At 32.5% G+C, this 19,383-nt stretch overlaps 1 protein-coding gene across 5 annotated transcripts in view; it reads left to right on the top strand.

Moving 5' to 3' along the window:
• The window catches only part of Rbbp8 (RB binding protein 8, endonuclease), an 85,536-nt gene that overhangs the window by 33,051 nt on the left and 33,102 nt on the right, over nucleotides 1-19,383 (top strand). For all 5 annotated transcript variants that reach the window (XM_046433798.2, XM_046433788.2, XM_046433820.2 and 2 more), the window contains exons 4-6: nucleotides 2,885-2,980; nucleotides 11,246-11,358; nucleotides 13,640-13,706. In XM_046433798.2, coding sequence (XP_046289754.1) covers nucleotides 2,885-2,980; nucleotides 11,246-11,358; nucleotides 13,640-13,706 — 276 coding nt within the window. The remainder of the gene's footprint in view (nucleotides 1-2,884; nucleotides 2,981-11,245; nucleotides 11,359-13,639; nucleotides 13,707-19,383) is intronic.

Here is a 19,383-nt window from a genome sequence, read left to right as displayed (position 1 = left end):
TAGTTAATGACTCAAAATATTCAAGATTCTGCATGTCTTCTGTGACAGTGTTAGTGTTCAGTTTTCCCTTTTATTCTTGATAAAACAGCAAGATGTCCATCATCATTCTAATCATCACCTGCAGAACATCTTTGTATCTTTTTTTTTTTTTTTTTTTTTTTAAACTAATTATATAAGTTTACAAGAACAGACCCCAGCAGAGTTCTTTTAACTTGCCTGGTCATACCTGAACAGTAGCTGCAAAGGAATTGAACTAACATGATCGGATTAGTCTAGTGAAGATTTTGACATGGCTTTATTTGTATTCCAGAATGGAGCAAATAAATAAGTAAATTGTTGATAATGAGTGCTAGGATTCTCATTGTCAGGAGGAAGGAGCTAGCACATACAGAAAGGGGGAGGACTTGAGTAAACCCTGTACTGGTAGGAATTGGAGTTACCAGTATGAACTCATGGTTTTTAATATGTAATGTAAATAAAAATATACACATATTTCCTAGACTTGATTCATTGAAAAAGCCTAGAAGCAATGACATCTGAGTTCTTCATTTTTGACATAGGCCATCTGGTTGATAGTTTTAATAAATACTGTTAATCAAAAGATGTATCAGTGACTTGGTATGATGCTTTAATATATACCAAATAAAATAGCTGAATCACAGTGTGTTGGAGTTATTCTGCAAGTCTTCTCTTTGTATGTATGGCAACACTTTATAGGAATTCTTGTTTGTGCTGACCTTTTCTCATACCAAAGGTTTAATGTTTCAGAGTTGATTATTAAACAATGATTTCTTTATATTATACCTTGGATCTTTGTTGAAGTTAATGATCTTGTAAAGGATGGATTAACAACTATTGATTGGAATGACCTCCTTTAGAGTCAAAATGTTGATTACTTCTAAGAAGCAATACTAAAACCCAGAAATTACTGTTTGATATTTATATATTTCAAGCTACATTTACAAAATGTTTTTGAAGATTAGCTTTATTAAAACAGATCCTTCACGTAGGCCTAGTCATTTTATTTTCTAAAACATAACTATTTTAAATAATAAATTTCTATAAACTTTATTAGATAAATAATTTTAAAAATATAAATTGTATTAATATATTACAAATATATTAGCTTGAGTCAGAATCATTTCCCTGTAGATTGAATGTTTAGAAATTCTTTGAAATGATCTAGTCTGCTTATTTTAAGTGTACTTTTTATAGTAGACTTTTTATACAAAATGTATTATCCACACCTATAACCAAACAGCCACATGAATAAAGTTCTTAAATTTGTAAGTGAATGTTGAATATTACTTTTTCAAAAATCACCAATGACATCTCTGAAAATTAAACAATGGAAACACAATTGATTATTCAGTATCTGATATAATGCCTTCACTATGTAAAGAGTCATTTGATCCTTTTAATGCATATTGTTGTTACTCTATACCTGTATGCCTCAGGTGGCTTGAGGTTGTACAATTTGGAAGCACGGGTGAGTTGCTAAATTCCCTCAGTGATCAGAAAATTAAAGGGGTGCTTTATTTTATCCTCCCCAGAATGAATTAGGTCTTTACATAGTGGGATCAAGAACTTGGATTTACCTATCTTATATTTATTGTTTATCAACTGTAATGACTCTTTTCATGGTCAATTAGTGAATCCAACAATCTTATTTATCAGCCATTATTTAAAGAAAAACAATAGCTTCTTTATTTTTCTCTGAAGAAATAAATAATAAAATATGACAGCTACCATAATTCAGCCATCCAGCTATATGGCACTTAGAAAGAAAAATTCCCTTTCCAGCTGCTATGAAATAAACAACTCATCTACAAATAAACCTTTGTTTTCTTTTAAATTACTCTTTCAATTAAGAAATTTAAAGAATTACAGAGAAAAAAATTGTGCAGCACTGTTTCATACTTTTTATTTCTTATCACAAATAGAAAATCTCCCATAATTGGAATAGAGACAGTATGAGTAGAGCTGTTACTTACATTAACAAATGTTGACAAAATAATATAAACCAGTAAGTCCATGTATTTTTAAAATATTTTTTTAGTTGCCCAAGTCCCTACGTAATCTAGTTGCTGCCCAACTTTTCAATCTTATATCCTGTCACTCATCTCCTTTACTCATTAACCTATAATTACAGTAGACTTTCTGTTCCTCAAATATTTCATACTCATTTTTTACCTTAGACTTTTTGGTAATTTATCTATTCTATCTCCTTTTGTCTCTGTTTCCTCAGATAACTGGTTCTTTTTTGTTATTCAGGTCTCATTTAAATAGGACTGTCTCAGAAAGGTCACTCCTGGCTACTCATCAATATCTCTTCATTTCTAATTCCTGTGGTCACTCAATTACATCATTAAATTTTGTTTTCTTCATGCACTTAGTCTGCAACTGTTATGGTTCACTTCCAGCCTTTGACAATTAAATGTAAGGCCCATGATATAATAACAGTAGTGCTGTCCCCAGCCTCCAGAGCAACACCTCAGAAATAATAAGGACTGAGTTATTTGCTACTGAATCTAAATGAAGGACACAGTGTGAAGCTAGAATTCAAATACATATGTACATACATATATAGATGATTCCAAATCATATGATTCTTCCTTCCACAAAAATATTGCCTATTCTAAGTAAATAAATAATAAAAGAAGAAAGACCAATAGAGTAGAGAAAGGAGGTCAGGCGAAGAAGGGGATAGTAGTGGGGATTGAAATGGAGAAAACTAAGTTACATGTATGTATTTGACCTCAACTTTTTTTGATACAAGAAATTTAAATATATATTTGTGAGGCTAAACTGTGGACTTCTAAAGTCACAATTATCTTTTTAGAGTGTCTTTCTTTGAAAATCTTACTTATTTCTTGACTTTTAGAGATGCACAAAGACTGGAAGAATTCTTCACCAAAAATCAGCAACTGAGAGAGCAACAGAAAGTCCTTCATGAAACCATTAAAGTTTTAGAAGATCGGTGAGTCTGGTACTTAAGATGTGATTTTCCCCTTAAAAGTAAGAGAGTGCATTGATTTTAATTTGTAATCAGTTCTGGATTGAAAGTGATCTTTTTTCCTAGTCTTCTGTCATCTTTGAATAAGTCCTTTATGGCTTTAGGGATATATTCTTACAGGCTTGTTTTTCATTAATTGTAACAACCATCTCAGCTTAACCTTTAAATGGTATCTTTCTTTAGTGTTTGATGTAAGGCGAACTTCAGGGTAGTGGTGTTCTAATTCATTTGAAGCTTTAATTCCATTTTTACTTCTAATTAGGTGGAAACTGTTTCACAATTCTATTCTTGCCTTCTTTATTCCCCCACCCCGACCATTTTCTTTTCTTCCTTACTTATTTCTTCACTTACAGGCAATGTTAGGAGTTCTTTCTAAATATTACTGGGATAATATAATCAATTACTTAACCTCCCCACATAGACTTCTTTGATTTTAGGAGTTTCTGTTTGTTTGTTTCTGTTCTTTTTAATGGTACTATTGATCAAACCCCATATTTTTAAATATTTCTAATAAAAAAATTTTAAGTTTATAGTTTTTTATTTTTAATTGTGATGGAAGCCATTGGAGGGTTAAGAGGCAGGTATGACAAAAGGATGTGAGTACCAATAGCACCTACTCTATACAAATGGAGAGGTCAGGTAGGTGATTGTATATGTAAATATGGAGCTCAGTGGGTCTCCTAAGGACATCTTAAGTATAGGAAGAGAATAGAAGAGGACTCACCTGAGTCCTCGCTCATTCTAATTAAGGTTTACCTCCCTTTAACCCTTCCCCAATCCAGTACTAAATAAAAAATTATTAATTACACAAGTTTTTTTCTTTCACATAACAAGAAGGAACACTTCTATGCCAACAGATAGGAACACTTGCTGTTCCTTGATTCCTGTGTAAAGACAAATTTAAGATGGGCATCATAACTAAATATATTAGTCTATTATTCTGAATTTTCCCTCTCTCTTTCCCCCGCCCACCACTGAGCTACATCTCTAGCCCTTTTTTTATTTTTTTCTTTTGAGACAGAGTCTCCCTAAGTTGCTTAGGGTCTCTCTAAGTTGCTGGGGCTGGCTTTGAACTTGTGCTCTTCCTGCATTAGTCTCTTGAGCTACTGGGATTATGGGCATGCACCACTACATCCAGCTAATCTTAGTTCTCTGAGAAGCAAATGCCAAGATGACTTTGGACATTAATTTTTTGAGAGGAACACCTGTAAATGAGGTGGGAATTAGAAGAGGTTGGGAAAGCTGTCAGACCTCCAAGCATCTGTCCCTATCCCAGTAAGGAAGAGACGTTAGAGGGCAGGTCTTCGACTGCTTTTTAAGGAAGCTTTGGCTAGGGTGATGTGGAATCTTAGAGCCATAGTATTCCTGTTGAGCTTATGCATCAGCCAGATCTGACCATAAGTTGTGTAGTGTGTTCACCTGTGCGAATAGGTGAAGGACTTCAGTGCACGAAGGTGGACCCAGTGATTTTATTCCTCACAATAGGAAATAGATAATTTTATGTAAGAGATTGATAATATTAATTTCTAGTTGTCCTTCCTAGTTGGTCTTAACAAGTTTAGGACACAAAGTTAATACTCCGAAAAAAATAGTTGTCTTTATATTTCGCTCTAACTGGCTGATGCAGTTGGCTCTTCATTTCTTCCCCAAGATAGTGTTCTTCATCTTAGCCCTTGAAGCCCTCCTTTTTCAGTTGTTAAAAAGAGTTTTTCACTGTATAGTTTTGTTTGAACTTCCATTTCAGTTATCCTTTGTACCTTGCACTCCCTTCCTGAGTGGGTTTTCCTTTCCTGGACCCTTTCTGGAAAGAAATGTCAGTGGGTCATACCTCCACCCTTCCTGTTGAAGTCTTTTCTAAATTATTTCCCTTTGTTCAGTTAAAATTTTGAATTACTAAAATTGTTGGGATTTTTTTTTTTTAATTCTGCAGGACTTTTTTAGAACTGGATTCTTTTTTATTCTGTTTTACCTGTTGTCATTAATTTCATGTGCATTCCATGCTTCCTTGCTGTTTCTTATCCTAAATATTCTCTTCCTTTTCTTTCCATTTACTTTTACATTCTTAGGTAGGCATATGATTCATTGCATAGTATTAATTTGATAGTGGTGAATTTCTGTGTACATATGGTATTTTCTGTCTTACAAATCTGATATTTCCTTCTAGGCACACTTTAAGATGTATCTTCATTTAGTAAATAATTATTTTTCTTCTGTTGGTTGTGCTGGTGTCACACACACACACACACACACTTTTACATTTAGGTCTGATCTGTTTTAAATTAAATTTTGAATATGGTAAAAGATAAGGGTCCAACGGAAAAATGATAAACATCCAACTTCATCCTTCTTCCAAATTTTCCTCTAACTTTTCTCTTGGTTGTTTAATTTGTCAGTTGCTATACATGTGTGACCATCAGAATTTTCTGAGAAACTTTTGAAAAAATAACTCATGTGGTAAGCTGGGGCTCTAACTCAGTGGTAGAGCATACATGAGGCCCTGTTTTTAATCCCATGCACTGCAAAAGAAAAACCAAATATTAAATAAACCTCATGTGGTCTTCCAGTTAAGAACTTTGGTTTCCTGAATTTTGATGAGATTTAATGTGCTCCAATTCAAAGTAAAACTTATCAGCTCTCACTTCCACTAACAGATGGCTGTAAAAGTAGGGCATAGTCCTGTTTTTAGACTAGTAATTCTCAATCCTCAAATTGCAACTCCCCTTTATAAAATATTTTATAATGTCCTTTTTACTATTTTGAAATGAAATTAATGAATAATATAATCACATACATATAATTAAGGGAAAATGTCATAAGTGTAAGAGAAAAATAAAGTTGATTCATAAGATATATTCTAGAATGTAAATATTATGGGTATGTCTGTTCTAAAAGATGAATTGTTGAGCTACTTATTACTTTATATAAAATAATCATATATGTGATTGTTACAAATATGGTCATTGATGATTAACATGAATTGTGTTGTCATCAGGGACATAATTCTCAAAAATTATAAATATTTCTTGGTAAACAGGAACAGTTCTAACAAAGCTAATAATTTTTGTTTATTAAAGTTATATAAGCTTCTGGTTTAGCTGGTAGAAAGTGTTGTGTGTTATGTGGAGTAGAGTGTAAGTTGACAAAACCGCTCAATTTAGGAATAAGATATTGAAAGAGCATAGGAAGGAGAAAGAGGGTGCCTTATTATAAAGGCTTTGAAGTATGTGTGGAGAGGAGCTTCTGAGCAGATTTCTAGGACCCATCCCTGCTGATTCTAATTTATTTGGTCCTAGGTGAAATTTATAAATATTTTTCTTCCCTCCCTTTTAAAGCTATCCTGATGGTTTTGAGATATGTCAGATTTGGGGACCATTATCCTGATGGGTTCAACATGTGTTTTAATTACCAATTACCAATTTCTGGGTGATCGTCTTTTCTATGCTTAAACATGTTCAGTGACAAATGAAATCATTACCTGCTTAGGTTGCACATTCCATCTTAAATAGTCGGAAAGTTTTCTATATACTAGATGGAAATCTGTCCATGTAATTTCTCCACTTGGTCCTAGTTTTTGCCTCTTAGATCCATTAATCTCTTTTTACATGATTGATTTTTCTGATATTTGAAGACAGCTGCCCAGGTGCCCCCAGTTATTTTTTCTACTGTCTTTATTTCCTTCAATCATTTTTGTTTGTTTAAAGTCATATAAGCTTATAGTTTAAAGATTTAAATAGTTTTTTCAAGGTTAAGATAAAAGAAAAAACAACTGTTTTTCCCTTTCTTCAAAAGCAATCATTTTGAACTCTACATTTTATTTTGCTCTTTACCTCAAGATCTCTTTTTAAAAAGACTTGTATTGTCATTTAAAATTTTTTCTTGCTTAGATTTTTTTTTCTTTTTTCCCTACTCTGGATAACATTTCCATTTCTCACTTCCTAATATAGTTTATAATGATTTTGGTTAGAACACTATTCACTTTTATTATGACTGTGTAAATGCAGTTCAGAGGTATTGTAAATTGTGATTAATTTTTCCTTCCCATAAACATTTTTACTGTCCATGTTTATAATGAATCTTTTTTTAACATGCTTAGGTTTTTGCCTACTAACCACTAATTCAACTGCAGTGTTCCATCAGTGATCTAAATTTATCAGGTTGTGCAGATGGATCAGATGTTTGTCATTTTACCTTTCTGAACAAATCTTCCCTGGACCCTCTAATCTGTTCCAACATGGACTCTTCTTTACTTGGCACATTGTAGTCATCAGAGGTTTCTCTTACTTCTTTATGGCTTCAGGAGTCCTATAACTTCCTCTTTCCTGATTTATTTTTCTGTGTTTTGAAGGAGAACCTCCTCCAATAGATTTCTGAGGCAGATGTGTGGAAAATTAAAAGGTTATTTTAGAAAATTAAACATAGGACATAATAAGATAGCCAGCTCCACTGTATCATCATCCAGCTTCAACAGTTATTAACTATGGTTATTCTTTTCTTTTCGTTTTTATTTTTCTTCGGTAGGATTAAGTTTTGAACCCAGGGGCAAACTACCACTGAGCCACATTTTTAGCCCTTTTTTATTTTGAGATAGAGCCTTACTAAGTTGATGAGGCTGGCCTCAAACTTGCAGTCCTCCTGCTTCAGCCTCCAGAGTCACTGGGATTATACGTGTGCACAACCATGTCCAGCTGTAATCATTCTTAGTTCATCTATATTCCCACTAATCCCTTATTAGTCATTATTTTGAAGCATAATCCAGACATTAGATCCTTTTATGCAAATATATCAAAATATATCTCTAAAAGATTGAGATTCTTTACTAAACACATACATTAATAATGCCATAATTTGCATTAAAAAATATTAATGACAGGCAAATTATTTGAGATTTTTTTTTTGTCTCTTAAATTTTTTGCTGAATTGATAGTTGAAAAATATGAAGTTAATTTAGGTTAACTTTCAGAATTCTGAATTGCTACTTCTTCTAATGTTGGTATTCAATCCTATAGTTTTCTAATTTCTGACCCTTGTATAAAATCTTTTTTCTTTTTAATTTGTTTTCCTTCTGAAAACAAGTCAATATTCTTTAATTTCTGCCCCAACCTTTTTGCTTTTTCTGGAATTCCTATTTATTTGACCTTCTAGGATAATCTCCTACATTCTATTTATAGTGTTTGCTTTTTCTAATATTCTTAAATCCTAATGTCTTTTTTAAAAAGCACACAACTAACTTGTTTATAATACTGGTTGTCACTCAGCAACTTGGCATTTGAGTAATTAAAAAAATATATGCAGAGAGATAGATGCAAAGAGATCTCAAAAATGATTTGAAGAGATCAATTACAGAGTGCTTTTTTCAGGTGTTCTTTTTGCTGTTTCCCCTGTTGTCACGAGTATGTGTTTCCATATAATTTTGTAATCATACCTGTTATTTAAAATATAAAGATGTAATAAATGTATTTTTCTGGGTGGTAAAAAAAGATATATTTTGTTTTCAGAGTATTTCTTTTTTGTGGCAATCCTGTTTTCATTTCATTGTTTTGATATATATTTTTTTAATCTTTGTAGAGTATTCTTTATAGTTTAGTGGAGGTGATGGTGGTGGTTTTCTGTTTCTTGGCATAGCTTGTGTCTTTTCTAAATTTCCTTTTTCTTTTCTTAATGTCCTGATTGTTTTTGTCCTCAGATGTCTCTTGATACTGTTTGTTGATATTAAAGAGAAGAGGATACAAGTTAATTGAAAGCTCTAAGTCCATAGAGTGATGGGTCATCTGGCCAGTCTGTTTCATTGATGATACCCTACTGTTGTCAATATCTTTTAAGTATTGTTTGAGTTGTCAGATTATCTAGCAAAGACTCCTTACTCTACTTCCTAGAATGTATAACATGGCTGTTATACATTGTTATCAGTATTTTAGATGTCAAGTAGATGACAAAGGCCTAAGTAGGAGTGTGAGAATTTGTCTATTTCTGTATTCATTACTGTACTCCTGTCTTTAAGTGTACCTCATGTCTCTCAGACCAGAAACTGTTTTAGACTCTAAAGATTCAACCTCCATTCTGCTACCGGCATGGAGAGGAAATAATCTATCAGATTATGGGAAAGAATGTGTTGGTGTGATAATTTCTTAAAACATGCTTTAAATCAATCAGTCTGGGTACCAATTTTTACACCTTTTGGGAATTTTACAATGTAAACCACATTGAGTATAAATCAGTGCCATCCTATTTTCTGTAATAATGGAAATGTTCTATATTTGCTTTTGCCAGTATGATAGCAACTAGATACATGTGACTGTTGAGCACTTGAGTGTAAGGACTCAATTTATAAGATGAATATGACTTACTGTGATTGAAATAGCAATATGTGGCTTTACGAGACAGTACAATTCTAGACTTTTCTTACCATTTGCTTAGAAGTCAATGTTCTCAGTTTAGTTTCTCTACACAAACACACACGTATGAAGTGAAAACACGATTGCCATAAAAAGGAAATACAAAATATATATATATATATATATATATATATATATTTTTTTTTTTTTTTACCACCCAGAAAAATACATTTATTATATCTTTATATTTTAAATAACAAAGTTATATGGAAACACATACTCAGGAGAAATAGAAAAAAGAACACCTGAAAAAAGCACTCTGTATTTTTGAGAGACTCTGGGAGGAACAAAAGTAGATATAGGTATTCTCTATTTTTCTGGTGCTGGAGGGGTATCGTGGATTGAACTCCAAGGCACTCAACCACTGAGCCACATTCCCAGGCCTTTTTTGTATTTTATTTCGAGACAGGATCTCACTGAGTTGCTTAATGCCTCTTGCTGAGGCTGGCTTTGAATTTGTGATCCTCCTGCCTCAGCCCACGCTACTGGGATTACAGGCCACCAAACCTGGCTCTCTTTCATCTTTAGTTTGATGTTCATACAGGGTGGTCCTGATATTCAAATCCCTATCTTCAGAATTACTCCCATTAAGTAAGCTGTCTGCCTCTTTTTTCCCTCCTTCTAAAAGTTGTAATTCTATTAATGCATCCTATAATGTCTTATTTTTTTACATTCAATGTTGATATGAGCTTTACTTTTATATAAAATGTCCAAGTTTCTTCTGTTTTAGTTGTATATTAACTTTTTAAAATTTATGATATACACCATCATGTGGTGACTTCCATAAATAGCTGAATACTTATTATGTTATTGACTTAGGTTATTGAGTTGAAATTATGCTAAGTATATATTCTGAATTTCTAATGTAGGGTGTGTGCTTCTTTTTAACCACTTTTTATTATATAAACAATGAAATTGAAAAAATTAGAACTCTATAGAAAAACACTAAGAAGAAAATCCCATTGTTTCCTACAGGATAATTATTATTATTATTAACTTTAGAAATACAATTTTTCTATACCCTCCACACCTATGTGATATATGTATTTCCCTCTTTAGTACTCAAATAATTAGTAAAAGCTATTTTATAATCTTTTTTGTATATTATGGATTTTTGCAAGTACTGGTTTCTTTGAATGTTGAAAGGGATATATGAAGGTGACTATTTTTCCTTTATATTCCTTGACCTTTAATATTTATTCAACAAAAAAAATATTGTTGAGCACTGCCTGTGTGCCATATACGGTAGTGAGAAAAACATGCAAAGTTGCTTAAGCTATAATTTGGCCTGTTAGTGCTAGATATGGTTCATATTTTGACTGTAATAAAAACAAGGTTGGTTTCTTCAATTAAAAGTTCTCTTGGGTAGGGCTTAAAATTAGCAATTTTGCAAAATTTCACTCAGAAATACAGTTGTAGAAAATCGTGCTGTAGCAGATTTTTAGCATTTGTAAGGATATGTTAAAAGTCTAATACTTCATTAAAATAGTTGATTTTCACTATATTTGCCAAATAATTTCTTTAACTCTTCACAAAGTAAAACAATCTTGAAATGCAAATAATATAATCCAAAAATCCAGAATTCAGAATGCTCTGAAACCCCAGATTTTTTCAATGTCATGTCAGCATACCAAAAGGGTTTAGTTTGGGAGACATTTCAAATGTTAGTTTTTCAGATTAGGGACCTGTAACTGGTAAAGTCTGCAAATACTCCCCAAACCAAGAAACTAAAACAAGAAGCAAATCTAAAGGGTCCCAAACATCTCAAATAGGGTAATTTAACCTATAAAAGGAAATAACTTTTAGTAGATGAAAATATTTTGTTTTTGCTTCATAGGTTAAGAGCAGGATTATGTGATCGCTGTGCCGTAACTGAAGAACATATGCGGAAAAAGCAGCAAGAATTTGAAAATATCCGACAGCAGAATCTTAAACTTATTACAGAACTTAGTGAGTTTCTTTTATTTATTATAATTTAAAGTATAATGTATTCTTGTTAAAAACCTATTAGTAAATTGATTGTAATCAAATGAATTGTGTCCATACATTTTTTTCTTATTTTTAATACTTTCCTCCTTTTTTCCTTCATTTGTCTAATTTCTTGATTAAAAGGTTGCAACACAGGTTTTTATTGTTTTCTTTTTAGTTATATACACAGTGGAAGGTATTTTGATATATATACATGGAATATAACTTCTCATTCTTGTGGTTGTACAGGATGTACATTTACACAGGTCATGTATTCATATATGAACATAGGAAAGTTATGTTTGATTCATTCTACTGCCTTTCCTATTCCCATCCCCACTTCCCTTCCCTCTACTCGCCCTATTCAATCTGGTGAACCACAACTCCACATACTCCCACCCCTCCTGCCCATTGTGAATAAGCATCCACATGTCAGAGAGAACATTTGGCCTTTAGTTTTTTGGGATTGACTTATTTTACTTAGCATGATAGCCTCCATTTCCATCCATTTACCCACAAATGCCATAATTTCATTCTTCTTTATAGCTGAATAATATTCCATTGTGTGTATATATACCATATTTTCTTTATCCATTCATCTCTTGAAGGACAACTGGGTCGGTTCTGTAGCTTAGCTATTGTGAATTGAGCTACTATAAACATTGATGTGTCAGTGTCACTATAGTATGCTGATTTTAGTCCTTTGGGTATATGCCAAGGGGTAAGATAACTGAGTCAAATGGTGGTTCCATTCCAGGTTTTCTGAGGAATCTTCATTCTGCCTTCCAGAGCAATTGCACTAATTTGCAGTCCCACCAGCATCCTCACCAACATTTATTGTTACTTGTATTCTTGGTAATTGCCATTCTGATTTGAGTGAGATAGAATCTCAATGTAGTTTTAATTTGCATTTCTCTTATTGCTAGAGATGTTGAACATTTTTTCATATATTTGTCAACCATTCATATTTCTTCTGTGACGTGTCTGTTCAGTTCCTTCCCCATTTATTGATTGGGTTATTTGGTCGTTCTTTTTTTTGGGGGGGGGGGGTGTTAAGTTTTTTAGTTCTCTCTATATCTCTATATACTGGAGATTAATCCTCTATCTGTAGGTAGCAAAGATTTTCTTCCATTCTGTAGGCTCTCTGTTCACGTTCTTGATTGTTTCCTTTGCTGTGAAGAAGCTTTTTAGTTTGATACCATTTCATTTATTGATTCTTGATTTTGTTTCTGGTACCTTAGGAGTCTTGTTGAGGAGTTCAATCCTATGCCAACGTGATGGAGATTTGGGTCTACTTTTTCTTCTAGAAGGCTTGGGGTCTCTGGTTTAATGCGTAGGTTCTTGACCAACTTTGAATTTTGTGCAGGGTGAGAGATAGACGTCTAATTTCATTTTGTTAAATATAGATTTCTAGTTTTCTCAGCACCATTTGTTGAAGGGGCTAGCTTTTCTCCATTGTATGTTTTTGGCACCTTTGTCTGGTATGATATCCTTTCTGAGATGCATACTTGAGAAGTTCTTTTGGAGGATTTTTTTTTTTTTTTTTTAATTTTATTTTGTAGTAAGAATCAAACTCCAGACCTGAATGTTCTAGGCAAGCACCGTACCAGTGAGCTACACCTCCAGTCCTTTATATTTATGTTTTGAGCCAGGGTCTCAGGGCATTGTTCAGGCTGGCCTTGAACTTGTGATCCTCCTTCCTTAACCTACCAAGTAGCTGGACTTGTAGGCATATATCACCATTCTGGCAGTTTTTGTTGTTTTTATGATCAAATTTATTTTAAGATAAGTGACTCTTCCTAAATTGGTATTTGAAATTAGTAGGACTGAGTGACCACATGGAATTTTTTCTTATCTTTATTGTATTAGACTCTATCTCTAGTACATAAAGTATTCTCTTTTGTAACAAGTGTTACATAAATTTATTAATCACATGGAAATGGCACAATATGAAAGGTAGTAATATCTACCTGGTAACAAATTACTTTTGCACAGTAGCATCAAACTAGAATAATATGATTTAAAATTAGAAATTCTCATTTCTTCATAATTGTGGATTTTATTTTAAAAGCCTGTGGCTCAGCGGTAGAGCGCTTGCCTAGCACTTGCAAGGCCCTGGGTTCAATCCTCAGCACCACATAAAAAATAAATAAAATAAAGGTATTGTGTCCAACTACAACTAAAAAAAAAAATAATTAAAAAAAAATCCTGACATGAATATTAATATAACTGTATTATATGCTTTTTTCACATTGTTTTTAAGTGAATGAAAAGAATTCTCTTCAGGAAGAAAATAAAAAGCTTTCTGAACAACTGCAGCAAAAGATTGAGTAAGTATTTTTCCTAAATTTTAACAGAAAATATTTTCCTCCAATTTTCTTTATTTTACTTAGCTCTAGAAACTTTGAAAGTATCTTAAGAGTTGCAGATTTCATTCTTAAAACTTGGTCCTCTATAATTTTAAAAATAAAGATATTGCTACATTTTTATGTTTGGGGGATATGTATAAAAAATGTGTTTCTTCTCTTTGGTTAGTGTGTGAGTGTACAGTGAAAAAGTATCAACATTTTAATTAAAACATTTTATAATTTATAAATATCAAGTATTTTGTTACCCTCTTCCAGCTGTATCTCAGAGCTTCATAAAGCAGACTGAATAAGTATTTCCTCTTACTGAGTTCTTTGGCCTGTTAGAACTTCTGTCTTCTTCTATTCTCACCCATTTCTCTTTAAAAATAAAAATAACTTATCTCTCATATTCCAGTTGCTCTTCTGTGTTTTATGTTTATTATTTCTAATCTTTTCTCTGATTCTGCAGAAGAGTTTTATTATCCTTACTTTACAAATGGGGAAACTAAAATGCAATGTCAAATAACTTGCCTGTGATTTCTTAACTACTATGTAATAAGACCATCACTTGTACCCATGTCTTCTGATTTAAACACCTTGTTTTTTTGTTTTTTTTCTGTTTTCATTTCTGTGCTATCCTGTCTTAAATTTTTTTTTCCCCCTGATGTGGTCTAACTAATTCAGGGTTGAGATAGGGCTAATTCTTAGTTCCCATTTATATGCAGATTATGTAGTATTTTTATTTATTTTACTTACTTTTGGTGGGGAGGGTGAGTCAGGGTTTCTCTGTGTTGCCCATGCTCTCCTTGAACTTCTGGTCTCAAGCCATCCTCCTGCCTCATTCCCCCCAAATTGCTAGAACTAATGGGACACCATAGCACCAAACTCTTAAAGTATTTTTTAAAACTTAGAATCTGGGATAGTACCGATGGTGTTATAGGGTTCTTAAAGATTCTATTGCTTTCAAATAAACACAAACACTTTGATACCCCAAACTATGAAGATGTAAGATTTTTTTTTTTTTGGCTTGGATTAGTTATTATCTGTGTATAAACATGTTTCACAGGAGGAAATAAAATTCTTATCAGTATGCTTTTAGGTATTAGATGTCCAATAGAATTTTGCTGTTTCTTTCATATTAATTAGTCCACTGAACACTGATAGCCAAAGGGAATTTTGAGGGGGATGATAGATGATGAAGGAAGGCTATGAAATCAGACTAAAGCTATGAAATGTGTGTATGAAAATGTCAACACTTTCTAATTTTACTGATGCTCTGTGATGAAAAAAGGCTAAGACAGACCCACAGTTTTTCAATATGATTCCAAAACCCAAAAGGTTCTTTTTTTTTTTTAATGTTATTCACAACTTAAGTGTATCTCAAGTACTAGAATGCTATTTGTAGTTTTTATTTATTCATCTCACTTTGTGAGTATTTGTATGTTTTGCTATGAAAATACCAGTGTATTTGATTACTGGACAGTGCCTCAAATTGCACTGGAAGTGTCGTATAATAACATATTTGTTCTGTGTTATATTTTATTTTTTAAAATCTAAATTCTGAATCCTGTCTGGTTCCAAGGATTTCAGATAAGTGATTGGTGACCTACATTAATCTATGTGAAGTGATTTAGTACATGTAGCTTGTGGTATTTTGAACTTCTCAACCTTGATATTTATGATAGCAGAGATAAGATACTAAAGATACTACGTATATAAAGATTAATACAGAAATGCCTCCAAAACCAAAGTGTATAAATTGTATTGAAACTGGATTGTCGTTTGCTTGATAGAAATATGAATTTTAATTATTTAGAATTTATTTTTATTGTTCTTAAATGCACAAATTTTCCTGTTGAAGTGAATTGATATTTTTACAAAAGAAGTAGACTTCAGTAAAGGCTACAATAAAAACTAATTATATAGACAAGTTCAAAGCACATATATTTTATTTATTTTATTTAATATGCTTAGTCAGAACAGTGTAGGAAGTAATGTATCTTTCATGAAATTTAAGATAGTTGTGATTCTCCTGAGCCAATTTTACCACTGACTTGCCTCAAATTTCTTTATGGTTAGCAGTTTTTTAAAAATAGCAAGGATAATCTTGTAAAGGCAACCTCACTTCCTCTGACTATCTAAACCACTGTAATGTTATGCTGCTAGTGCTTGAAATTTCACTGAACTTTAGAAAAAAATATTGACTTCTTATTAAGTGCAGTAATTCTAACCTGCTTGACTTCTTTCCCGAGCTCTAGTGGTGGGGATCAAACCCAGGACCTCACATGTGTAGGCAATGCTTTGCAACTAAGCTACATCCCCAGCCCTTCCTGAGCTGGTTTCAGTGTCTTCTATGTCACTTAAGTGTCTCTACAGTTAAGTGACACTACAGTAAGAAATTATTCAATAAAAATTTGCTGTTATAAAGTTGAAAAATAAAGACAAAGAGTAAGCTCTTCCAGTCACAGGAAACAAATAGTTAAGCTATGTATTGAGGTCATGATTCTTTGTATTGGAAAATAAATGTGATGCATTAGTGAAAGTTAAGGAATCTACACAAGATTTCAAAGGACTGTAGAATTCACTTCATTTAACCCTCATCTCTCTAATAAAATTCCTGTTATAACTTCTTTAACAAGTAACCATTGTTGAAATACCTTTAGTACAAGATCATCATTTCCTGAGTCTGTTTAATTTTAGCAAGATGATAGTTTTCCCATGCTTGCGTAGAATCACCTTATTTACAAATTATATTTATTGATTCTGATTTTACTCTCTTCTACTTTACTACACTTTTGATACATGAAGACACCCATCGTGGTTCTTCCGAGTCTTGTCTTCTCTAAAGTAAATATCTGCTCTTCATTAACTGTTCTTCATGTGGCACTACTTCAGGACTTTTCAAACTGCTATTTTTTTTTAATGTTTTAGTTATCAGTATCTTATTTAAGAATTTGATATAGATATATAAGTCTGACCAATACACCAGTATTGGCCAATATACCCACCACACACTTTTTTTTAACCTATATTGATATTACCCAAACATAACATATTGCTCATGGTTGCTTATGGAGTTTTCAGTTAATTCATACCTTTAAGTTAGTATCTTATTGTCCTCTACTTGTGAATTTGCTGTTTTAGTTTTAAACACAGGACTTAATAATTTGTCAAAGACACCTCATATCATTTAATCTGCTCCTTCATTTTTAAGTACTATTTATTAAATACCTACTAATTTTCTGGGCACTGGGTTATATCTTTGTGTATATTATTTGCTTTTTATACCCTCATTTAAAAAGAAAACAGGAAAATACCCATTTTATAGACAAGGAAGCCAAGGTTCAGGAAGATTAAATAACATTCACCTTGACTAGTAAGTGAACCCACGTCTACCTTCAGGCTTTATATACCTTTTCTACAGTGTTGTTAAAACTGCTTCAGAAGGTTACCTACAGAGTGTTGACCTGTAGATGACAAAGCACAGATTATCTCTCTTCTTAATTGATTCAGTAAGACTGATACCTAGCATTTAGTCCTGCTCTGTTGTATCTTATTAGATTTGGCCCATAATTCTAGCCTTGGAGTATGTGAGTGGGGTCTTTCATTTGCTGACTTTTGCTGCTGTTCTAAGGTTAGTTTTTATGCTAAGCTTGTATAGTCCACAAATTTGTGAATATTCCATTAATGCCTTTCATCAAGGTCATTGATGTGGAACAAAACACCTGAACATGAAGCTATGAGGATTTTCTTCAATAATAATAATTTGTATAGCCAGGCACAGTGGTACACATCCGTAATTCCAGCAACTTGGTAGGCTGAGGCAAGAGGATTTCAAGTTGGAGACTATCCTCATCAATTTAGTGAGGCTTTGTCTGAAAATAAAATAAAAAATAACAAGTGCTGGGGATGTGGCTCAATGGTTAAGAGTCCTCAGTACTGCAAATAATAATTTGTGTCAGTTAAGAATCTGTCTTTATTGATACTGTGTTTATATTTCTTCTTTTTTTTGCATTGAGAGAATATCAAGGAAGTCATTGTCTGATACATTCTTGAGACCTTGATTATATGATAAAACATTCCGTAGACAACTGATCTAATAGCACTACTTCTAAAAATTAATTTTACTTTAATTATTCATAAGATAAAATTATAAGGTTCTCAGGGATCTGTATAAGGCTCACTAGTTTCAGGGAATCCTCTTCCCTTTTGGAAAATTAGAACATTTAAATGAAGGTGATAGTTTTAACCTTGCTTCCTTATATTTAAATTATGTTTTAACTGGAATTATAAGTTCTTCGGAGTGGAGAAAGAAAAGTTGAATGTTAAAAATTGCGGACTCCACATGAAGAGAAACCTTGGATCCTTTATAGATCTTTGGGGAAAGGAACAACTAAAACAGATTTGATAGAATTTAAGAGGAGGCCTACAAATAAACAACCGAAAACATTTATTCTCAAGCCCTCAGAAATAAAAGTGAAAGAATAACAACTGTGCATAATCAGTTTAGCCAAAAGCTATGACAGAAACTCCTAACTTTTCTCAGAAAATCAGAGACTTAATATTAAGAATAATATTTGGTTAAGACAGAAGTTTTGTTTTGTTTTGTTTTGTTTCTTTTTTTCTCCCCTTTACTATGACAAAGAAGGATAAAACCAGCATTTATTTATTTAGTTTGGGCACTTCTAGTTGGAGCTAGTTTTGGTTTTTGTCCTTTAGGTGTTTGTTTGTTTTCTCCTTTTGTGGTCCCAGCTACTTGTAGATTGACACTGCCAGGAAATCAGTTTCTTCTCATGACTCATTCGTGTTTCAGGTTGAATTTTTATGACTAATAGGAAAGTACACTATGACGTGATTAGTTAAAGGTAGGCCAAACAGATTTCACACTCCATTAATTTGTAAGGCTTTCTCATATGACTTTAGTGTACTCTGTTTTTCCAGAATAAGGATAGAACTGCAGGAAGAGATTAAAAATTAATTATTAATCTATTATAAGATGACTGTAATAAATAATAAAATATTGTATATTTTGAAATTCCTAGAAAAGTACAATTTAAATATCATTACATAAATCTGTGAAGTGATAAATTTGATTAGCTTGATTTAATCATTTCAGGATGTAAGCATTACAAAACATCACATTATATTCCATGAATACTTATAGTCATGGGGGCTGGAGATACAGCTCAGTTGGTAGAGTGCTTGCCTCACATACACAAGGTCCTGGTTTCAATCCCTAGCCCTGCCCCCCCCCCAAAAAAAAATACTTTATAGTCATTATTTATCAATTAAAAATAAAATTTTTTAAATTAGATATTATCTCTAAAAATTGTTTTTTAGCATAGACTATAGGATTATAGACCACAGTAATATTTATATTGTCCAGGAAATTTAAAATATAAATCTTTGTTAGAAAACATTAATCTTTGTCTTCCAAACTCTCATGTGTTTTGTTTGAAACAATATCACAAATTAATAGAACAGGCTACTTTGGTCATGTAAAGATTAAATGACTGACAAACTGATAAGAATGGCCAGTAAGGTCAGTAGTGGTCTGATATTGGAAAGTCAGTTGACTTAATTTTACTCAGAAGTCACAATTCAGTGCAAACTCAGTCTTTTAAGTACCATTGGTCCTGAATTGAGTTGACAAGAACAT

The sequence above is a fragment of the Marmota monax genome, unplaced genomic scaffold, assembly GCF_021218885.2.
Source record: "Marmota monax isolate L192 unplaced genomic scaffold, Marmota_monax_Labrador192_F-V1.1 WCK01_AAM20220418_F8-fsc00126, whole genome shotgun sequence".
Classification (NCBI taxonomy): Eukaryota; Metazoa; Chordata; class Mammalia; order Rodentia; family Sciuridae; genus Marmota; species Marmota monax.
This window is presented reverse-complemented; position numbering and strand designations above follow the sequence as displayed.